The 25,115-nt window shown below is 35.6% G+C and overlaps 1 protein-coding gene and 1 long non-coding RNA gene across 7 annotated transcripts in view; one reads left to right on the top strand and one right to left on the bottom strand.

Annotated features, from left to right (window-relative positions):
- AKAP7 (A-kinase anchoring protein 7) overlaps positions 1 to 25,084 on the bottom strand; it is an 88,299-nt gene extending 63,215 nt beyond the window's left edge. For 4 of the 6 annotated variants that reach the window (XR_003398018.1, XM_026845185.1, XM_026845183.1 and 1 more), the window contains exons 1-5: positions 23,074 to 23,138; positions 22,112 to 22,261; positions 20,849 to 20,994; positions 15,951 to 16,087; positions 10,576 to 10,736 (exon numbers count right to left, since the gene is read on the bottom strand). Coding sequence is in view for 5 of the 6 variants with exons in the window: in XM_026845185.1 (XP_026700986.1) it covers positions 10,576 to 10,736; positions 15,951 to 16,087; positions 20,849 to 20,994; positions 22,112 to 22,160 (493 nt within the window). In the remaining variant the exon portion in view is untranslated. Of the gene's footprint in view, positions 1 to 10,575; positions 10,737 to 15,950; positions 16,088 to 20,848; positions 20,995 to 22,111; positions 22,262 to 23,073; positions 23,139 to 25,003 lie in introns of those variants that run through there. The other 2 variants (XM_026845187.1, XM_026845186.1) reach the window with 2 other exon arrangements.
- Positions 11,017 to 25,115, top strand: part of LOC113478207 — a 15,455-nt gene continuing 1,356 nt past the window's right edge. The window contains exons 1-2 of the long non-coding RNA XR_003398019.1: positions 11,017 to 11,027; positions 23,730 to 23,737. This is a non-coding gene — a long non-coding RNA (uncharacterized LOC113478207). The remainder of the gene's footprint in view (positions 11,028 to 23,729; positions 23,738 to 25,115) is intronic.

Here is a 25,115-nt window from a genome sequence, read left to right as displayed (position 1 = left end):
AAAATTCACTTCTCTTTCTTTGCTGCATATGATTAGGCTCCACAGTCTATGCAGAAGTTGGGATTTTGAAAGAAGCCAAAGAAATCAAAGACCCAAATGCCATCTCTTAAACAGGCCCACTTGAAAATTCTCTTTCAACATTCATTCCCCACTTATAAGATGGCTGATGCATTTTACAAAAAATAATTAGCCCAACCTTTAATCCTAACTCACAGGATACTGAAAGGACAACCAGATTAAAACTTGTAAAGCTTTTACAATAGTATTATGGGTCATATTACTATGGTAGATGCTGAAAATAACCTACCACAATGGTTGAGGTTGGAAAGGACCTTTGGAGCTCATCTGGTGCAACGCCTCTGCTCAAGTGGGGCCATCTAGGCCCAGTTGCCCAGGACCGTGTCCAGATGGGTTTTGCTTATCTCAAAGGATGGAGACTCCACAATCTCCCTGGGCAACCTGTGCCAGTCTGTGGTCACTCACAGTGAAAAAAGGGTTTCTTGATGTTCAGAGGGAACCTGCCATGCTTCAGCTTATGCCCGTGCTCTCTCTCCCTCCCCCTCACCCCATGTATGTGTATATGTATATATAGCTCTATAGGTCCATATAGCGGTTATGTATCTAAATCTATACAGCTATGTATCTACATCTATAGACTTACTATAGATATGTAGCTACAGCTATGCATCTATATGCAAGTACAGCTTACCTACTTGCATTATTTTAAATTGTGTCTGCAGGAAACATTTCTAAATTTACACTGAATCCCCACTAAGCTATTGTGCAGCTGTGCACACAAATGCTGCTGAACAGCAGATTAACATATCAAAACAGAAGACTACAAATAAATGTTTGCTGCTCCTTCAAACTGAGATAAGGAAGTTCGAATTAAGTCATTCAGTTATAGTGTGCATGTATTTCCATGTATCCACTGGCCTGCTTATTTTCTGATGCTCATAAGCTAATAAAATGTTACATTTATTTAAAACTGAAATTATCTGTAACAAAGCCATTTTCTGGTTCCTGTGTTTGGTTCTCCGAATGGCATTATGTGCAGATTCATTGACTTGATGTTCCAGCAAAGGATTAGTTTATCAAAACCAGGTTTATCCTACCCTGTGATATTCTGAGTCAGTCTTGTGAATTGTAGTCTTTTTTTGTCCCCTAAAAGCTCAAATTCTTTCTGGTATCACATTTTATGCCAAGCAGTGTCTTATTTCCCACTCTGCAGTTAAGATCTGTGCTGGTGAAGATTTGCACCTCTAAGGGTGTCCCTGTAACTCCAGTAAGTGCTTAGTGTCAGAGCAGTGGTTTGCCAATGTGCATCTGATCACAGGATTTTAAACCCAGCATTTTCAACAGGATAGACTTATCATATAGCACTATAAATGCCTATTATAGTGGGACAGTAGGGCACTTATACTTTACACTGCTGAACACAGTGACACAGCAACCACATGGACTGTGTGTTTTCATTTTATGCTACATACCTTAGTTCAATATCCGCTATTTCTCTTCCTAATCTAATCTTTTTTCATACCTGGCAATTCAAATCAAGAAAAACCATAATGAAAAACTGGCTCAAAGGAAAGAAAGCATAATTTCAGAGAGTGTGAAGTTTCAAATTTGGTAGGTGTGTGTGTGTGTGTGTGTGTGTGTGTCTCCACACATGTTCTCATGGTGATGAGACTTCTCACACAGCTTTGTCACAGCACAGACTTATTAAATATCACAGGCTTAAGATTGGCCACACTTGCTGGTACTATAGATAGCCCCAGTTTTGCAGTATTTGATACTTAAGGAAAATATGACATTTTACTGGTTAAGGTGAACTTATAAATAGTACAATGTTTCCTTCTTCAAAGATAAACAGAAACTTAGTAGATGGAGAGTAAAAAAAAGAAACAAAGGGAAATGGTTTCCTGAGAGCACAGGAAGGTTAAAATATAATGCTATTAATATCCACACAGCTCTTTGAAGAAGTGGCCACAAGAAGGGTTTTAAAAGAAATGTGGAAGGAAGCATGGATGCTGTGGGCAAGAGAAAGTTCCAGGCTTATGGGACAGCATGAAAGGGGATTTGAAGACTGAGCAAATACATGAAGGTTAAAGTTTATGATGGGATTGCCTGAACTGAAAGAAATTTGAGGCCAGTGACAAGAATAGTAGAGCAACAATACCCATGGGTCTTAAAAAATTAGGACCTGCCATTTTTCCCCCCAACATGAACATCATTAGCTGGACTCAAAAAAACAAACAAGATGTGTGTTTTCCCATATTAGTCTCAGGCTGAGCAATGTCTGCAGCTTCAGAGTATATCCTAGAAAAGTTAAGTCTTTTTTTACAAGCTCAATGACTTCCTGGAACAAATTTTTGGACAGCTTTCAGACCATCTTTAATGCAATTTGAAGTACTCTGCAATACCATTTCATACCCTATTTTTATAATGTCAAAATTACTGAATGTCATCTACCTCTCTTGCATTGGATGTGGGTGAATCCATTAGAAAACTGTTTCCCCTTAATTAGATTTGAAATGTGATATGTGAAACATACTCAGTATATACTGGAAAGGCTCAAAAATTCAACAGCTAAATCAATACAGAATGATTCAAAGAAAAATTGCACATCAAGACATATTCTATAATACAAATGGCCATCTTCTTTTCCAAGATTTCATTAGATATGGAAAACTGCTACGTATGTACATTTTCTTCCAGTCTATTAATTTCTGCTTGTCTCTAAAACATGTTCCCTCAATTAAAAGGTTTAGAATTTAGAAACAGTATTCTGTCTCTTTATTGACAATCTTTTTTACATTACACTTGGAGCTGAAGAAAAGCTAAGCATAAATAACTTACAATCATAAATTTCATGTTAAGCCATGTCAAAATTTTTAAGTTCCTAGTTGTTTTTTAAAAGCATTCTGTTGGCTATCAGTTAGCAGAAGTTTGGGGTTCACAAATAAGCTCTTCTGGTCATCCCTCCTTTCCTAATAGCACTGAGAATAATGCACATGCAAAGCCTTACAAGACCTATTTTCCAAGTCAATTAAGAACTCAAACCCATCTATTTCAGATGCTAATATTTGTCATGACCTCAACTATATGTCACCATAGGTGAGCACTACGAATTTTAAAAAAAATTATTTTACATATTATGTTATGCTTGGAATATATAATGAAAGATTCATCAGCACCAAACTCTCTACCATCCTACTGTTAAGACCATTATGAAGGATAGTATCAGCCTGAGGAGAGTCCCTAGCTGCTACCTGACAAAAACTACTGAATCCTGAACACCTCAGCAATGCCCAAGCTCTGATGAAAAATAAAAACTTTTTTCCTGGCTAAACCTGGGTCAGTCACTACCTCATGTGCTTGTGATTTTCATCTCTGGGATGTAAGAAAAGGAAAGGTCTTGCTTCTCATCTCTCCATATGGAGAGGCTATTTTTTCTCCCCATCAGTGTTAGCATTTCTCTGTAAATAATCAGCTTTAAACTGTGCCAAAAGATAAACAAGGGTCAAGCCAATTTCCTAATGGTTCTTACACTGCTACATGGTTATATATTACTTGGGCTTTTCTACAGCAAGTTGGACTGTACCATACTCCTATGGTGTATCAGTGAGCTGGATGGTTATTTCACACACGTATCAGCAGTATATGCAGGTCGCTCTGATTCTCTCCATCACCATACACGTAAATAGAAGAAAGATGTGCTCATTCATAAAACAGGATCCGAGGAGCAGCTGGACAAAGCAATCCCCACTTTGTGCACAAATACCAATATACGTAAGGTGAGTCTTACAAGACAAACAATTATAATTTGAAGGCTCAAAGCGTCAGACTTCTTGAAGAAACTCAGCTCTTTTACTGGCTTTAATCCATTCCAATACTTCCTGAAAGTTTGTCACAATCACAAAAAGAAGCGGGTAAGAGTACCTTCTTTTAAACCACAAAACCCATATCTTATAGCTTCATTTTAATAGAGTATTTATCAGAGTTGTTGTTGTTCAGTGTTTGACAGCACAATATTAAAAAGAATGTAAATGAAAATCCAAAAGCATTTGCTGTCCTTGCTTTCAGAGAACTATACATTTTTAGCATTAAGGAACAAATGTGGAGATCACTAATGGGTGTTTTAGAGGAACAAAGGCCATGAACATAGTGAACAGCACACCGAGTTTCATTAAATAATATAGCAGTGTTCAGTGGCCTTTAACCAGATCACTGTATATGTCCTGTACAGAGGGGCATTAACAAAAGCATCTCATATTAAACAATCAAGGAGAAATTAAATGGCAGATTCAAAGCCAGGCAAGCACATGGGTTAGTTTGGTTTATGTATTTCACATACAAAACTACAGTAAGAATAAAAACCATAATAAAACATCAAGCTTCAAAGATAAAATACTATGACAAACTGAAGATGTTTCAGTCTCCCTACTAACTGTCCTTGCAACAATTTAAAACTTCACTTCGGGTTCCACCTGACTACACAACAGAAAATTAGAGATTACTTTGTAAATGCCAGAATCCTCTGGTAAGATTTTTTCCTTTTCTTACAAACAGATCCTCTACTTATTCCTGCTACCCTGACCTCCTTTCTATTAAATCCTTATTCTTCCCCTTGTATCTGCCCTCTCTGTGCCATTGTACAGCCGAATCACAGTTTTTTCAGCAAATTGAAAAGATTCTTTCTGACTCCTTCCACACAGTTGATCAAAATTTTAAGATCGTGCATGAAGTGTAGTAGAGTCAAAGGGCAAGACAGGCACTGCAACACAATGCTCCAAAGCCAGCCCCCTGTCCCAAGTAGAAGCTTCTTCTACGTGTCACCTGACACACAAAAAAGGTCAACTAAGAGATTTGGCAATAGCACAGCATTTAGTATTCCCATGCAACTAATAAAATGTTGAACCCCAGAGGAAACTGTTATTTAGTAACTATTACCTGTTGGAAGCACAAACTCATAAAACTAACTGTTGTTACACTAGGCCATCATAGTGACTGTTCATTTTCACTAAAATGTCTGCCCCTGTTGTCAGCATTTGTCTGTCAAGGGGGGCCTACACGAAAAAAAAAACCCATCATGTAGCACAAAGCTGAATTAGAAAAGGTTGCATGCAGAAAACTTTGAAATATCAAAAGGCATGAACAATGCTCATGTCTACTGGAACCAGCCTTTCATTTAAGTACTATCAGCAGGTAGAAGTCTTGTCTCTTGTAATGAAATCAACAAAAGAATCGTTGGGGTTTTTTTTTCTGCTGATATTCATCACATGATACAGAAGAGATATATTTGCTGACATAGATAATTATATTTTTGAGACAGCAGAACATTGCCACTATCAACTTCAGAGCATCCTTCTTGCTGTGGATGAACCAGGTTTCTAGACAGACCAGTAAAGTTCTGCTACATGCATTAGCAGGAACTATAACTACTGCATGGACTAGAAGAAAATCAAACACGTCACAGCAGTACGTTTTCAATGCAACTGTTATGGATTTGGACTAGCAGCTTTTTGTTCATTTTGTAATTTTCCATTAAAACAACCGATCTGTACAACAGTTCTGAGTTCTTAATTCTTCCATCATGTGAAATGACTTAAGAATAACTGACAAGAGGCAAAATTAATTTATGTTAGCTTCAGCCATCTGGAACTAAAGGGAACTAAATTAACTGAATTATTTCCCTAGGCCCTCTGAAGTCAGGGCAATGTAACTCACCCTAAAATAGATGCTAAATGTGTGGTTTCATAATCTTTCAAGAAGCTCATAAACCACCATCCTCGCCAAAACAGACTGTTCCTCCTCTCCAGCCCCATGCCTGCCCCCGCTCCTATCTTTTGTGCCAACAGTCATGTAACTATAGAGTAAACTGCACTAGCAAACTGTATAGGTTAAAAATTAGCTGGCGAAGGTAAAAACCTTTAATTTATGTTAATATAACCACAATTTACCATGTGGTTGCTTAAATCTCCAGCACAACAATAGGGGCCAGACTGCTTTGGTATGGTGGCAATGCCAACTTATACTTGAGTAACACTTTAATGTACCTAGAAAAGAAGATGGGTAAGTATGACTTACTCTCCATTTCTCCCTCTCTAGTATGGACTGTTAGGAAAATCAATTTAGTGATATTAGTCTAAATGTCATTTATATAAAACTAAAGGAAATGACTAGTTAGGTGTACGTGTCTGTCTAGTCCTAACTGTACTCAAATATTTAACCCAACAAATGAACATTTCTTAAAACAAAGGACCAAAAGCAAATGAAATAGCTATCTGCAGAAATAGAAGAGTAAGGCTCTTGTTCATGAAATACAAGCTCCCCCTCATGGTCAGTCCATAATGCATCATTCATCCACAAAACCAAAATCTGCAAGTCCTGTGGGTAAAAAACAGGATTCATTTACTCAGTTTTATCAGTTTCTAGCAGAATTTAGAATATAATTATCAAAATGAAAATCAAAGCCAGACAATTTATCACCTTTTCCAAACTCACTTAGTACTTCAAATATTCTGTAGTGTAGCAAAGCACAAGAAATGAAGAGCTTTTTAAAACTCACCATGAGTGTATATGTTGCTTTTAGCTCAGGAATTTCTAACATGACTTGGAGAAAGAAGGATTAAAATACTCCTCAAACTTCTGTCCTAACAGTTTAGTACTATTCCTGGAAGATAATTATATGACGCTAATGTCTTTTAATGGATTATTGGGAAATAACTAGCAAACCACAATAAACAGAAGATCCCTGTTAGATCTGCTTTCCTGAAATTGTCTCTGCAAACTTTCATTTACATTAGCAGATACTCACCATTATAATCCTGTACTACATTCAGATATTACTGATATCAAACAAATTTCCATATAATTTATGGAACTAAATGGACTTTTACAAGAACTTATTTTAACCTCAAGTATTTTCTATTGCTATATTATCAATATTTCTCTTTCAATGTTCATGTAGAACACAAACTAACACATGAAGTCAAAATTTACCTCAGAGCATAGCAGAAAATGAACATAATCTTGAAGCATAATAATTCTGTGATAAGCTAAACTTAGGTCTTGCAAAAAATCAAACCAGCTGCAGAAGTGATCTCTCTTTACTACTGCATGGACAACAACAAAATGATTAACATCCTGCAGGCAATACTGTATATTTTTCTTCTTTCTGCCAGCTTCAGTTTTAAAATCGAAGTTTCCTAGGGACACAAGGGTCACAGGCAAGCTGCACTAGGAGCCAGCATAAACTTGTGACAATTAATTTCCGTCAAACATATATAACCTCACAGCAGTATATATGAAGATCTGACAGCAATCTTCAGAGATCCTCACAATAGCAGCCCACCAGAAAAGAGTTTCCAATATTTTCTCTAGCAGCTTTCGCTCTCAAATTGTGTATTCAGGATACTATCCACAGAGAAGAAATACTAGGCATAATTTTGACATACAGCCTGTTTGGAATTAATATATGAAATGTATCACAGAAAATAATGTCACATTTCTCCTAATATGATGCTAATCGTATGATGATTAGAAGGTACATTTATTGTGTCAAGCACAGCCCAGAAAGTACTACATGGTCTTCTCCCCAGAATTCAACACTTTCAGTAGGAGTTTTGGCCCTTAGCTGAATGACTGCTAATGTTTTGCAAAAATTGCATGCAAATTAAACTGTGTTAGAATTAACTCTATAAGTGTACTCTTACGTTAAAGGAATTATATATGTGATACACTTGGGGGAGGGGGGGAATCCTAACAACTCCTACCTCATCAGTTTTGAAGTGTTCACATGGATTCTTTTGTTTAATATTATTTCATACTGCAAACTGCACTGCCCTGAAGGACATCTATATAATAAAAAATTATCTATTTTTATCAGGTTACTTAGATTATTTGTAATTAAATATAATAAAGACATATGTAGAAACTATACAGCGTATTCATTTTCTTCCTATTCATATCTGGCCCCTCCACTAATTTAATATGTAACTAAGACAGTGTTTGAAACACACTTGTATAATCTTAGTGTTACATAATTACAGACCTAAAAATCTTTTTTTCTGGCACAAGCACCAACACAAACAGTTTGCTTTCCTGAATTACAGGTTACCTGTTATGAAATAATATTAGCTTTTCCATGAAGGCAGATAAAAGATGCTCTGAAATCAGCAGCAGTTCAGAAGTTATGATTATGACAGTCACTAAGAAATGTTAAGATAGCATACCCTGAAGTCATACCCATTAACCATTTTCAATCATTTTACCATTTTCTTCTGGTAATGTTCAGCTCCCTACCCTGTTTCAGAACTAAATCCAGATGAAACCAACATCACTAAGTCTAGAGACTGAACAACAGGCCTAAGGCAAAGAAACAATCCACTGGGTTGGCAAAAGTAAGCACTTAAATAAGAAACATTTTTACTAAACAGCAGTGTTAGGTGAAAATAATAATATACAGCTGGACTTCTAATGTAAGCAAAGAATGCTCAGCAGTTATGCTTTACAAAGAAAACAGAGGTTTGCTTGTTTGCTAAATTTGACTGCACTATGAGTTTCTCTACTAGGAAGGACTGTCAAACTAAAAAACAAAGGTCAAAATCTAATCACATCTTTACTTGTCTAATTCTGATTAAAATCTGGTTCACTAATCTAAAATGTGTAGAAAAATCACTCATACTCCTTTTTTTCCTGTAGTTAAAAAATATTTGGCTCTCCATGTCTAGCAACTTAAATTATTTTGGAGTTCTTAACTATAATCTCAAAATCAAAAGTTACTGTCACTAACAAAAACCATCTCCTTTCACAAGAGGTATTGAAAGGGTTTATGGATTATCTCACTGTTTATAAAAAAGCATACATATTCTGTCACCTTTAAAAGAAATCTAAAGACAAATTCAAAGACAAGGATGAGGAAGAATATTTTCCAAAGGACTGAAGAAATTGGTAGATTCAATCTCTGATATAATTATGGGATCATTCAACAACTGAAGCATCTCTGAAACTCTAAGAACTGTTCAATTTCTACCACACTGAATATTAGAAATACTTCTTTATCGGATGCCACTTAAAATAATAGAGCATGGCCCAATAACAGCATAGCAATTTGGTAAACTGAAAAGCTCACAGTCTTCTATTCAATCTTTCTTGAAAATGTCAGATAAAAAGTACTAAACATTTTCTAAAGGCACTTCAGAAAGACTTTTTCCATTTTTTCTCTGTATGGGATTGCAAAGAGGTAGCGTGATAGCAGCAGTCTTTGCCACTCTGCAAAATGTCCTATATGGGTTTATTGCACTATTAAAAAATGGTGTGACCTCACATTCCTCAGAGCACAAAAGATAATTCATCAATACTGAAAAACTCTTTTAAAGTGTCTTTCCAAGGAATAGTTGGAATTGCCGGGATAGTTTTAAAGGACACCAGTGAATTACAGACAGTACTGTTCTCTGAGAATTTTTATTTAATATCTGTAAACAACATAGTTTAAGTATAGACTCATAGATAAAAAATTCCACTCTACCTTGTTTTGGTGTAGGTACTGACTACTGTTTCTCAGCTAATATTTACCCTCTTTTTAATTTATATATTCCTACTGACTTGAACTGTATCTTTGGATGCATTTTATCTGATTGGCAAAGACAGTGGCCTTAGCTCCATTGTTAAGACAGAACTGAGAGTTTTGCTCTTGAAGTGAACATGTGGGGGCACACACAAAGTAGCACGTACCTGCCACATCTTTCAGTAACTTCCTAATTGCTAAAGGAAGGCAATTAACTTTGAACAACCCACAGATTGGTTCCACTGCTGCACCAAAAACAATCTCAGGCTAAAGCAGCATGGTATTCAACTCCATTACTCTGACAGACGAGACATGTCCTTCTCTCAAATTCCCCTTATCCTCCAGGGGTGCAGAGAAAGTCCAGGTTTTCCTTTATACATATATAGAAGCCTACATATAAAGTACATATACATACCTATACATATATATGCGTGTGTGTATATATATACACTTATACATGTGGGAGTGGTAAATTACAGTTAGTTCACTGAGATTTAAGAATGATAACGTACTACAGGAAACACAAAACTTAAGACTCCCCAGACCATAGAAGAGGAAAGAACGTCAGTGTCTCTCAGTGCTTTACTCAGCATAAACACAAAGGAGAAGACTATGTAACTTTGCAAGTCAAGGAAGATGCATCAAAGATACACTTCTTAAAGTCACTAAGTATGAATATACAAATTGAAAGGGGTATAAATATCAGCTAAGAAACAGCAGACAGTACTTGAACCAAAGCAAGGTAGAACGGGGTCTTTGTATCTGTCTGCAAATCTGTGCTACATTTTTTACATCTACTAAATAAAAAGATATCAGAGAACAGTACTGTCGGTAAATCATTAATATCCTTTTGAACTATGCTGGGAAATTCATTATGTACCCTTTGCAGTTGTTAAAGTTATATTAATGTTGACTAAATTAGAAACAACTTATCTTTGTGCTCCATTCTCATCCAGGTTGTCAAAAAATTTTTAAAGCACTTAAACTAGATTGACAAGTGATACCTGCTATTTCCGTAAGTTTTGTTGTATGATCGTTTTCTGGCAACTTCACAAATCCAACTTCATTTCTGAAGTGATCAATTCCTTGAAAAGACAAATCCACTTTTTTTCCTTTCAGGAGATCTTCTACAAAATCCTTGCTGTCTGCAAGAGCACCAACTGCTCTGCCAAGAAGAAAGAAAATATCTATGTGAAAGTCAAATATATTAATACTATTTACATTGCTATAAATCATTATATCCAAAAATCTCACAAAGTTTTATTACTATCAATTTATTATCTACTCAGGTACTTTTGCACTACTTCCTATCAATGGAGTCAGTAATTTATAAAGGTAAACTGGTTCATACACCCTGCTGTAAAACCACAGAAATAATTAGGCAGACTTAGAAGCAGGTGTAACTCCTCAAAAGAGCTTATCTCAGCCCTCAAGATCATAGGGTCTCTATTATTCTGTGCATCCCATTTAATAAGATGCTTATTCAGAAGTATTTTGGTTTTGATTCTTAATTTTTTTCATCTCCTGATAGCTCAACTGAACACTCTAAAATTCTACTTCATTCAAAGTTGCTACAGTGTTACTTAATATTATAAACATAGGTTAGTGACATTATATATATTTTAAAAATGATAAAACTACAAGGAAATTACTATTAAGCTCATTAATAACTGTTATTAAAAGAAATACTATCTAAACTGATTAGTACTTTCTTTAAGAGATAAGTAGCACACACACACTACATGTAAGAAACAGGAGCAAGCCTGGCAACCTTTCAATAATCATCTTAATTAGCCACTTTAAGTGTATGTACGATTACATGAAGTATTTGTGTTGACCTGCACTTGAAGTGATTCACGTGCTAAACAGAAACTATATAAATATTCTTAGTGTCTTCTAAAAGATCTCTCACCTGCTCACAGTTTTTAACTCTATTCAGCAAAACTGAATTTGAACTTTTCACTAAACCGATGTTGACTTCACAAACGCTAGATGGCAGTAACAGGCTAAAAACTCTCAAGAGAACAGTTTATTCTACTTTTTCTGTCCTAGCTGGATGCAAGCCATCACCATGATTTTTAAAGTAGGCTAAATTATATTCTTTAAACCTGTAAAATTACAAACAACTTTACATATGTTTCCACTGTGTTTAACAAGATGGCCTCTTGATGAGAGCTATGCATTTAATTGAAACCTATGCCAGGTTAAGAAAGATGTTAGAGTTGATTACATGACAAAATATCCTTGACTGATATAGTCCTGTGTTTTTTCTATAAGGCTTTAACCTACAGCCTCGAAGTACTTTAGCTACTATATAACCACTTTAAGCAACAATGCCATTACTTGTTCCTTGGCAAAGATATTTTTCTTTGAACACAGTCTCTGCCACTAACCTACCCTTCTATCACCATTAGACAAACCTGTTGCTGTGTCTTCTGTATGTGCTATACTTCAGATGGCCTTTTGGAAAGCTCTTAATACTCATTATATCTGTCATATTACTTCAGAGGTAATCATGTATAGATTTATTTAAAGACATGAACCTAAAAATTGTTCCAAAACAAGTACAGATATTTCAAATACAGTGTCAAAGATTGCAGTGAGCTTTCAAATGGTAAATTACACACATACCTAAACCCCATCTCTGTATTTTTTTCATCTGAGAAGTGGTACATAAAGAGTCATGGAAAGCTCTGTTTCCCAGCTGAACAAAGATTTATATTTCCATACTGTAGAGTACGCTGCAGAACTCACTGACCAGCTCAACACTACCTGATGAGTTTATGAAGTCTATGAAAGGTCAATTCAAACAGTGCAGTATGTTTTCAGTTTATCACTGTGTGAGTGAAGATTTAGTTCCATTTTTTCTTTTTTATACAATCTTATAAACACTAAAATATTTAGAAATATATCTGTCATCTCACTCTAGCATATTTGTATTTCTGTATTCAATCATTCACTTTATAACATCTAACATTGCTTTGTAAGAATAATGCACAAGGACAAACATTTCCGCTGAAGTCAATAGCAAAAAACAGAACGGTGGTATTTTCTTGTTATTCCATACCAAATAGTATTTACGATGCCAAATGTAGTTACACTCAGTGTAATTAACCCACAGGGATAAGAAAAAGTTTACAAGTATTTTACTCCAAAGTGGAGAAAGGAAGTAAAAAAGAATTAAGCAGCATATTCTAGTGAATACAAACTAGGATTATAGAAGCAGTGCCTGGTTTTTTCTGTTGTTGTTGTAATGTAAATATTATAAGCATTTAAAACTGATGTAGTTTCTTTTTAGAAGTTTCTTACTTGTTAATTTTGATTCCTTGTTAGAAAAAGCAAACTTGCAAAAAAAAGCCAAAGCCAAACAATGCTTTCAGCTCTCATATTTATAATGAAAAGGTTAGATTCACGGAACTTTTGACATATAACAAGCAAGAACAACTTGACACTACAGTCTGGTAATGAAGGTGTCAAGGCAGGCATCCTGATTTGTAACACCTGATCCTATGACTATGCAATACAGTTAACACGGACTAGAAGTCCTTTGCTGGAAGGGAGTGCTGTCATGGCTCTTGCTTGCTTGCTTTTATGGTTTTTTAAATCTCACATTCTTGATTTCATCTAGTCCTACAAAAAGGGATGTGAAGTGCATTCATGAAGGCTAGACCACAGCCAATCAGTTAGGAAACTTGCATGGGAATTGCAGGTCTGGATTCCCTTAAAAAGAGTGGCCTAGAATACAGATCTTCCATTTTCAGGGTGAAAGCTGTATGTACTAAAATACCACACAAAGGGCTTTGTGCTGAATTGAATGTTATGTTTAGCACATTCTTATCACGCGTTTTGACTTCAAATAGCGTTCAACACATTTCATTTCTGTATAGACAGAGGCACTATTGTGCAAACACAGTAGAAAAACTGTAGATATCTAAGTAACTTAATGGATCCAAACCTAAGGATCTGTGAACTCTAAGATGCCCAGTTGACTAGCTACACTTTGTTTGAGGGATTACTCTCATCCTATGTTACATACAAGTTCTTTTGCCAGCCTGGATTTTGGTTTCTTTCTATTAACTTGGTATCAAAAGTTGGTGAAGCAAAGAAAGGAAAATTCAACTTCTCACTCTTCAAGTTCTCCCAAAAGATTAAACAAAAAACATCCATTATGAATAAAAAAAAATCCCATATAATAGAAAATGTAATCTAGAATACCTGAGGATAGCTGAGCTAGATACCTGTAGGAGGCATCTGGCCAGGGAAAGGGTGAATCACTGGGGAAGCTGCTGCTGACTAGAGGACAGCTCCTGCGTGCCTGGACTGTGGAGTTCTGCTGGGAGAGGCAGAGAAGAACTCCGTAAGTAAGTGTTTGGGTGGCAGTCGGACAGTGAGAGCTGAGAAGGAGCTCAACAAGTAGCAGAAGATACTGAAATTGAGAATATTTGTTTTGATATATAGTTTAGGACTCTAAAAAATATTCATGAGGTGGCATACTTGGCTTTGAGATATCTTCTCACATCCCCTTTTTAAAAAGTTCATACTTCAAACACTTTTAAAAAAGATATTGCATACACAGTTGGTGGTTGTTCTCACCAATTTTCAGGTGCTACCAGTTTGCTCATCAACCAGAGCAGGACAAAGCTGGTGTGCCTGATACAGGAGACAAAAGGTATGTGGAAAGGAGAGGGAATCCAGCAGATCTAGTATCCTTTGCTTTCCTTTCTATTCTGTTCCCCACTATCTGTTTCTCTCCTCACAGGAGAGGTAAGAGTGTAGAGGCCTCAAGAATACAGCATCCAAGGAAACAAGTGTGAAAAACATGCAGGGCAATTGATTTAGATATACTGTTATCTCATTATTTTTAGGTGTGTTAAATATTTTTATTCAAAATACTTCTATTTACTAGAAGCATGCACTTGACTACCAAATGGTTCCTACTTTCTATCTTGGATTCTCGCTTTCTTGTGAGCAATTTGCACTTTAACAGACAAACCTTCTGGGGAAAAAAAAAAATATTCAACACACACTTATTAGACACATTATTTTGTAACTGTATTACCATAACCAAAGCAACGTCTCACTGCACTTACTCATTATTTGATCTAGATAAATAAGTACATGTACCACGTGCCTGCTAACAATGTAGAGAAAACCAGTAAGATAGATATGGATATACACGTATGACAGAAGGCCCCTGAAAGAATTCATCGTGGGGAGATGAAACCATGAGGCTTCTCCTTCACAGAACTGTACGGATCTCGTGAATTTTGATTCATTAGCAATCCACTACAAAATTGACACACAAGCAATGGAGGATTCCCAGATGTTCACTATAAGGCCAGTAGACTGTTTATCAGCATTTTACGTAATGCTCTGTTACAGTTTCCAAAGTGTTTGCAATCTCAATTCTGCAATTATAATGTGCAAATATAGACACATCACATATGCAGGTCATCACGCACCACATCTAAATAGAAACTGTCAGTCTGTGTAAAGGAGGACTATAAAATACAATATATGTTTCCATTTTGAGTCAGAATTACAACTAGATGCAGAATTATTCTGAACATTCATAAATTAGAGCTGTACAGACTTAAAAGTCTGAACATCTTCATATTAGCCATTGAACTTGTACGTCAGAGTAGGCTTGTCAGGTAACAGCACAGCATATGATAAACAGTAAAAAAAACACTGAAGAACTGCGTTTTTAAAAAGCAAATAGTCACATCTAACACTTAGATACATGACATTATATAATATATATGCCTTTCCGCATTTTTTCTATATTTTATATGATCAAAAAAAATCAGCTATATCACTGAAGCAATATAAAAATTATACTTTTGATAATGCCTAACAGACATCTCTCTTTAAGTGCTCTTGAATTTCGAGCATAATAAATTCATTTAGGGACATAAAAAACCCAAACTATAACTGCATATGCATTAGCTTGGAGCTAAAGTTTATTTCATTAAAATCTTTCAGGGACGATTACTGATTTGCCTTATAACATTTGCTAAACTACGAAATTCTGAAAATTCCCCTGTTAACCTGTCCAGCATCCCCTATATCAAAACAATGCTTTAAAATAACTATTTTAGCAAAACATGAGATTTGTGCATGCAAGTTCAGCACACAGTAAGACACATGCAAGGGAAAAAAAGCCTATTTTGTTCAGAGCTCATGACATACCATGTTACAAAAATGGCTAATATTAAGATTAGCATTTTAAGAACAACATGAATTATATGTTCAGTAACTCTAGTAATGTAGGGCTGTGTATTGCAAAAAATAACCATCAGTTACCCCTTCCTGTCTTTTTTATTAACTCCTCCAGCAAAAACACTTGTATATACTTAAATTAACACCAAATACCTACATGCTAATTTCTTCTTCATTGGATAAATGCATCACTAACATGGTGACATGCAATGAGCCAGAGCGAACCATTGCTTTGGAAAGCCTTTGATCCTTTTGTATTATTGCATCTTGGACAGCCTGAATACTGCTAGTAATCTGGGAAGACAGACACAGAAACAACAGTTAGGCATTACAATTACTGTATCCCATCATGCAAGTGAACAAGAAAGCACACAAACTGAACTCAAACATTTATGTAAAAACCACTGTAGCAGAAGAAAGTTTTATCTTCTGACAAAGCTGTGCTAATTGACCCGAGTAAACCCAAAGTGGGTACGAATGGAGTGATTAATAAACCACTGGACACTCCCCATCACATCTTAACAGGAGTTTGCTTCTATACATATGATAAATTCCTGGAGCAGATTAAGATCATCCAGTTTCACACTGCTAGTAATCCAAATAAAAGGCTTCTTCAAGGACTTTCTCTGCCCACTTTACAAAATTTGTACATTGCTATGTGCAGACAAGTATCTGGAAAAAAAGAGATCTTTGCAGGATCAGGCACATACAAAACAGGAATATTCAGTAAATAATTTGTAGAGATAACTGATTTACAATTCTGATTATACTGTCCAATAGACATATAATTTATACACTCTCTTCAAAAATTTTAATGAATTTCCACACAACATGTATATAGTTCTAACTTCATCAGTCTTTTCTTTTAAATTATTTGAATTATATTTTCTTCATTGAAAATTATCTGTATGGTTATGCATGCTTTGTAAATTGTATCCAAAATGTTTACTGAGCTTGCCATTATGACACTTGTAGTGATGTAAAAAAATAAACACAAAAAAAAGCCCCACCACAAAAAACCTGCAACAATTCTTGATTATGTTAGTCGAAAATAAATCAAATCCAACAACCCTGACCATCTGACAAAATGAGTTATTTCTTAAAGCATGGTAAGCAAAGACATTAGAGACAAAGCAGCTTTGGTATATAAAATCTAAAAGAAGCATGTAAAATAAAATCAGATTGAAGTTTTCTATTTGAAACTCTGTGATGAATGCTTCACAAATATTCTGTAGATATTGGCTTTTATAACATAAGCACAAGTAGTTCTTAGGTTAAAAAAAAGCCTCAGTGTATTTTGGTAGCTCTGTTAATCGTAAGAAACACAGATTTCCTGAAAAAAACACAATCTAATGGGAGTGCTCAGTATTTTTCTTATATAATTTCTTAAGAGGAGTTTTGCCATTCAGGAGGTTTAGCTAACGTGCCATAGATATAAACAAAACCAAATTATAACTGAAAGGAACCAACTCTAGGAGGTGGGAAGGAGGAAGGATGGTAAAAGCCACTTGCCAGAAAAAAGTGATATGGCCAAACCCACAAGTGTCTTAGGTAAAGTATGAAGAAAACTGCACCAATATTTTAATCATAAATCACTTTATAATAGGACCATCTTCCTTCATATGTCAGAACTGATCTTATCCTGGATAAGGAATACTGTTACTATCTCAGATATAGGAGAAATTTAACCCACATTTAAGGAAAAAAAAAAAAAAAAAAAAAAAAGGTAAATGTAATCCCTGATAATTATAGTGTATTGACTGCAGAATTACTTAAGTTTATAAACTAGAGCAAATGCAGTTATCCCCATAGAGAAAAAAATCCAAATCTTAAAAATTAAATCAGCTATCATACGAATTACAATTTCAATCTATTCTCAACTATTGCTTCTAAATTTAATTCGCACTTGTGAGCTGGCAAAGAACAAAAATATAAATGTAAGCGTACAAGCCCTTCAAAATACAGATGGGTTTGGAACTGTGTTATCACAGTGGTAAGACCATCCTAGCTCTGAAAAAGATCAATGTTATTCAGCATTCAGATAAGCAGTCAATATCCCCTTACCCATATAGTTTCCTCCAGTAGTACTTCTGCATCCCTTCCTACTCATGTCCTAAAATACCTCCAGCTACAGTTCACTGCTGGCTTGGGCAAGAAGCAACACACTTCATAACTGATTTTCAGCTATAAGGGGTTGACTGGCTAACAAACATGCAGATATTCATTTATCAGCTGGCTGGTCTACAAGAATAGATAATCACGACACACACTACAGCCTTCAATACAATCATGTTCTTTCAAGGCTCCCTCTTTCACGTAATTCCACAGAAATAGTAGGAAACTAGTACCTCCAAGATGTCAATTCTTTTATCGAAGTTTGGACAACAGGTTGAAGATCCACAGCAGGTTTAGAACCCACAAAAACATAATGGGGTTATAACAAGGCAAACAGGTAGGCAGGCTCACACCTGTATAAACTCCATTAGGAAACTAAGCTAAAAACCTAACAAATAACATACCTTTGGGACAGGATAAATTCCAAAGACGGCCAGTTAGCAGTTCCAGAGACAAGATACTGCTGAACACACCAGGCAAGTATGAAATAAGCTGCCTTTTTGATAAAGGCAAAATAGTAAAAAGACCGAGCACATTCCCTCCCTCTGGCTAAGTAAAAACATTCTACACAATCTATACTATTTGGAAAGAAAAAAAGAAGTTTTCAAGTACATTTTTGTGAATTTAGGGAATTTACTTTCCTCATGTTTTCCCAGATGTTATGTGATCAGAATGTAACACAATAGCTGTAGCATAGTTGTGCCATCACAATATATAATATAACTTCAGGTTCATTCTGTTTTCTTCAACAAATCTAAATTGCAATTAACAGCTGAGCATGCTGAATGTTAATTAAGCAAACTAGGACTCTTCCTGCATCTCTGTACAATGTTATGAACCACTGCATAAATAAAAACTTTAAATTGCTATTTAACCTGCCATTTACGTTACCTTACAAAGTTTCATGCTACATTCAACTGCTATCTTGTTGACTATTTATTTTAACTTGAGATTTCCTAACTTAATTAAAAGAAATGTCTGAAGGCACATTACACTCAACAATTACCTCCCCCCAGATTATTTTTAAAAGTGCTCCAAAATAAGGCCTGATTTCAGGGTCCCCTCTCCCATTACTTGGAATATGTTATTCTGAAGAGTAATAAAACAGTTTAGTTTTGCTTATTGCAAGAATACTACTAGGAAGTGAATATAAAGACTGTAAACTTTACAAATTTAACAGATTAAATATAATTATAATCAAGACTGGAGGACCTGAAAGGCTAACCTACCAAGTGGTAACACATTAGATGAAACATAACTTTAAAAAAAATTACCAGAAAATGATAAAATGATAATCATCCATTTAGCATTTTTACACAATAATGCAAAGTTTAATATAAATTTAAAATCAATGAAACACCACATTTTATTTCTGAAGATTCAAAACATACTCAAAATGAAAACAGGGAAATTGTTTAATTTTCAAGAGGAACAGTTCATTAAATGTTCCAGAAATATCCCTCATTACAAAATGGTTCTCTGTGTAAAGCTTGAAATACTACATAAGATATGAAGCAAGACTACTAATGCCTAAAACACTTCACTGGAATAAAATCAGATCCTCAAAAAAAGAAAGGACTCTCATTACTAACTGAAATACTGCCAGTAATTACCAGATTCCCTCTGGCTATCAAGAAAACAGGTGGTTTAAGTCTAAATTTGGGCTAATGTTACCTATACAAATTCCAATGTGTATTTTCTACTTTCAGAACAACTCTACATCTAAGGAAAGTATAAACAAAACTTTCTAGCAAAGTTCTAGAATTCTCAAATGCTTTGAGATTTAATGTAGTTGTTCCTTTACCTCTAAATTATGTAAGACTAAATACATGACACAAAAAAGCATGTGTAGTTAGGACTTTTCCACTCAACCAGCCATTCAACATAATAACTGTGAGCAGGAATTCTCAGTTATCAGATTATATAAACCCTACATTATTCTTGCACTTGGTAAATCATGGAAGAGATGGGAAGGAAATATATTTCAGAGTAAAATGGCACAAAAGATCCCCCACAATATTCATGTCAGGCTACCCTGGATCTTATAAAACAGCATCTACAACCTTTTCTTCATATAGTATGTTCTGAAGAATCAAAAGACTGCACTGTAATTTTCAAATGTACTTTGGTTTATTTTCACTTCAGATTCTCTTAATCTTTGACTTTCTCAGAGAACAGCGAGTACAGATGTAGGACGAGTTAAAATTCACCTGGAAAGAGCTCTTGGTATTAAAAATAAACTTAAGTTTGGAAATTGTGGTAAACTGTTGGGTTTAACTTTTAAAACATAATGCACCTACTGTCCTTGTTTGCAGACACAAAAGTTTTCAAAGCTGTACCAGAGACATCGCACAGCATGTAAGAAATCTTTCTCATTCACTGGATAAAGGAGACAACACTGGTAACTACAAGAAGATGTATTTTCTTAAAGAGCTCTCTGCACTTCTTGAATTCATTTGAACACTAAACACATCTCACTAAAACAATAGGTTGCTTGAATTAAATAAGATAATCAGTTTTACTGGAAAATGTTAAAATATAAACTGCCTAATTAAAACAGCAACGGATACAAATTTAAATTCCTATCTAGAAGGAGAGCTAAAACTATTGCTAGGGATTTTCTTACTAAATTAAATAGGAATGTCTCTCTTCCTTATTCTAAGTGAATGACAAAATAAGCAATATACTGGAACAGCACAGAGGGGAAACTAACATGAAATCCATTAAGAACAACAAACTGAATAAAAAGATAAATATTTTTCCTCTAGTCTTTTACAGATAAGCAATTTTATTCACAAAAATGTTATATAAAGTTACTCTTTGAATAGGCTGCTAATGATCCTTTAAAAATACCTGAAAAAAATTATTTTGCTCAAGATCAAACACTGTTCTTATAAACACATGCAACTGTTGAAGTATTAGTATAATAAAGAATATCACCTCTGGATTAGTAATTGGAAGAGAAATGAAATAATTAGGCCGATACTGCTTTTTCTTTTTCTTCTTTCTCTCACTGCTGTCTTCAATTTCCTTCCCAGTAGTTCTCTTTCTTTTATTTTTTGTGTTTTTTTCAGAGATTGCATGTACTGAAGAAAAAAAAAAAATTACTTTCAGCATACAGATAAATCAAAATAAAAATACATTATCATGCCAACAGGAGAAGCTGGACTTCAGTCAACCAACTAGGGTATGTCTTCCCAGTCATCTGATCTGCCCACACTCTAGACTGATTGGGATCCTACTCCAACCTGAATTAATGTAGTCTTATAAGTGGAGTATCATACTTGAGCTAACAGCCTACACCTCTAAGCAGGGCTTATAAACTGCTAACACAGACACACAGATTCCAAACTACCATGTTTTACTCAGCCAACTCACACTGTAGCATAATAGGCCTGCAAATTGATTACACTTGAACACAGACGTGACTTTAGAGCAAAAGGGCCAATATTAAATTTCAAAAATCCCACACATGCTGCATTTTGAAATACAAACCACATCTCTCTCTATATATATATATACATATATATATATATATAAAATATAATAAAACACACATATATAATGCATAGGATTATTAAAGGAAAAGGTTGTATTAAACTAGGACTGGACAACCTACAGTTCAAGGACAGAATGTAGCTCAGAAGAAAATTTAATCCAAGCCATATCTACTCTCTACCTCCTCCATAACCAAAGACACCTTTCAACACAGTGAAAGAAAAGTGTGTGCTCTCACTTCTTTCTTTGCACCATAAACTATTTTTCTCTCAACTTATTTCCTCAATACTTTGCAGACCCTCTCCCACCACGTGGTCTGACACATACCCATACACTGACCAGCTTCAGATATCCACTGTCCAATTAAGAGGAGCACTTCCAGCCCCACTCTAGGAATACACATATTGGAAGACAGCTCATAAAAGCCACCACATGAGAAGCTCATATACAATACTGTGAATTGACATACAAGACATCTTTATTCTGTGACTCATTGCTGCAATGGATCACAAAACAGTAAATTTTTTAATATGCTCAAGTATTTGCAGGAGTGAGTACTAGTAAGAGAGGCCCTGGACCGGATCCTGTTTGCCCAGAGACTGTGTTCCATGCACACAGACCACTTGTGCATGCCAACAGGCAGGACCAAGAAGTAGGTGTGTGATGTGTCTATGCTTCCACACTACTTCTGTTTAATATACTTACTAACAAATTCATCTTCAATATCTGTGTCGACAAACGGCATTTCTGCCATCAGCGATTCTACCAAATCAGCAGGACATGACTCTTTACTCTGTTGTGTCCTTTTATTATTCTCTTTAAAGATTTTCTTTTGCTGTACATTTTCCAGCCCATCTGTAATACAATATTTAAAATAACACACTGAGTTTTAGTTTTTTATATAAACAGCTGAGACATTATACATAAGCAATATACCAAGTATACATTTTTCTAATTATCAGCAAATGATAATTGACATATAACCCCCTTAAGAATTCTACTCTTCTTCCTTGTCAACTTATCCGCAAAACCACACTTCATGGTGAAGAGAAAAAAAAAAAAAAAGAGTTCAGCCTCTCTTTATTTAATAACTTATGGTCTTGTTCAGTTCTAAGCAAATGCAATTCTGTGCAAAAGACGAGATATTTAGAGCTGAACACAAAAAAGAAAGTCTTGGGACATCACGTAAAGTTTACTTCAGATAACAGTAACGGCATATGAAATTCAGTGCAGACAAACACTGTCAAATGAATTCCAGCATAAAAACACTGAAAATGAGGCATAAAGGAGCAGGAAGGGAATCCTACCATTCCACATGTAACAAAGAGTTCTCAGCTGACTATATCATTCAGGAATGAGATGATTATTCTACTACTGCATCTCCCACACAGTACAGTATGTTATAGACAGCAATGATCTAAACTTCTTGATCTAAAACCTGACTTCCAGTATTTCAGCTAAAGAGGAACCAATATAAATCAAAACTCATCTTGTATGTATAAAGATAAACATGAAGTTCTATCTCAGATTAATACTACAATGACAGAATAATCTCCACTAATAAGCTTTTAAAAAAATCTTTTTCCCCAAAAGTACTGAGTATGAGCCATTTCTTTATGTCTGCTTCATGTTTCTGCATCAATAAAGTCTAATGCTGGCAGCTGTACCTTAAAAAATGAAAAGTAAAATCTTCTCTAGCAGCAAAAAATGTGCACATAACCAGGCATCCAGCAATATTCTTTTGGGACAACTCTACAATGGGACTACTGTAGTGGAAGAAGCCTTATGTCAGAATTGCAGTTTATCCCAGGACAGCTCATTACTACAGACAACACACTTTCAAAGCTCCTCTTGTGACCAGTGCAGATAGCCCAAATCTGGCCCAAGGGGAAAATTGGCAGCAAAAGTTCATATTATGTACTTGTGGCATGCAAAACTACACTACATGTAAAAATTCAGTACTATAGACCCAATCTGGATTATCAACTCTGTGGAGTGTTTCTTGCATATATCACTTTATGCTAGGGAAGACAAGAACAACCTGATTAAATGCTTATTCACTCCAGTGTAAAGTAGGGAGGCATGAATCACTCTGTGGTTGTGGTCTCACATATAACTTTATCCCAGAGGCTATTAAAAAGAAACAAAGTATTTAGATTTGCTGCTTCTTCCTCCTGCAGACACTAAAGGGCCATGCACAACAAACAGATGTTAAAAGTAATGATAAAATTATTACTTAACATTTAGATTAAAGCTCACACAAAACAGATTGTTGCTGGTGATCCACAAGCATACAGAAAATAACAATCCTTCCTTCAAAGAGGTCTCCAAGTGAAGGCCAAGACAGAAATCCATGAAAATGATGAACAGGTAGGCCAGTCTGGGGCAGAAAAGTTATCAACAAGATTCAGAAAGGCAGAATCATAACCAGCTAGAAGCAAAGGGTATTTGTTAAGGTAGAATCAGCTGCAGAACAAAGACTCAAATAAATCCATGGGGTGTATATTGTAGATTATGTGTTTCCTTTGCTCTGTCTGCTCAAAAAGCAGTAAACTTGTGCCACTTCAAAAAAATCTGTCTGCTCACAGTAGCAGATTGGCATAGCAAAGTCACAGCTAGTGATTAACAGTGTCGTTCTCAAATCAGCTGAACTGAACAGGCACTGCTTCTAAATTCCACAGGTTGTGCCCCAAGCAAAAAACTCCATTTCTCACCTTTTCTGAAATATGTATTAAAGAAATCAGCAACAAAACTCAAGAATTGTGCTGTAGTCACTAAACCAATGCAAAAACATGATTCTTCAAAATTCTTGACATACTGTTGATAAACTGAAAACTTACAAAATCAGCTTCCATGGGAACTCCTTGACCATCAAGCTGTTATAGGATAAACTCTTTCTTCTTAATTGCATGCTTAATTATATTAGCCTGAATTTCATATACGAACAGACATATAGTTTATTCCCATATTTGTATTTGCTTAAGTGGCTGCTGATCTTTACCAGTATTTAAGTCATCTGTTCCAGCAGAAAAAAAGTCATGATACACCTATCATATAAAGAATACAAAAATAAGGTGCAATAAAACATATTTGATTGCACTTGTTCCCAGCTCTCTTTTCCATACTCAGATTAGTTTCAGATAGAGTAATATTATATTATTTGACACCTACACACTACAGATCACAGTGAGATTAGGCCTCCAGGCACTGCTCCCTGTTTACTATGTTTATGTTCATACGTGTAATAACAAATGAATCCTTCGGAGACAATTTAACAGAAAGCTGCTGTAGAGATCGATGGTCTTACTGTCGAGGCATTGTGAGCCTCTGGTACTGGCACTCATGTTTATATAGCCAGAGAACTGAAAAAGCTTACAAAACCCAGAAAATTTTGGAAAAAAACAAATAAACAGACAAAGGCTGGTTTAGTATTCACAGCCAGGTCTGATGCTTACACTGACAGACCTGGGGACTGCGCGTGGCTGAAGGGAACAAACTTTTTGGACTTTTTAGCAACAGCCCACAATGAGGTTGAATCGCTCTCCCGTACGATCTCCACAACCTCTGCTGAGAAATCCGCCTCCTTCCCTTCGGTACCTGAGTAGGTGTGCACAAGCCGTAGCCTGTACAGCCGCCCTGCCCAACGTGACCGTTTAATGCCTAACAGACGCCAGCAACGTCGTCTCACCCCCCCCACTCCACCCCCCCT

Source organism: Athene cunicularia (genome assembly GCF_003259725.1).
Source record: "Athene cunicularia isolate RWA chromosome 3 unlocalized genomic scaffold, athCun1 chr3_part1, whole genome shotgun sequence".
Lineage (NCBI taxonomy): Eukaryota > Metazoa > Chordata > Aves > Strigiformes > Strigidae > Athene > Athene cunicularia.
The sequence above is the reverse complement of the archived record's forward strand: the minus strand, read 5'-3'. Positions and strand labels throughout refer to the sequence as shown.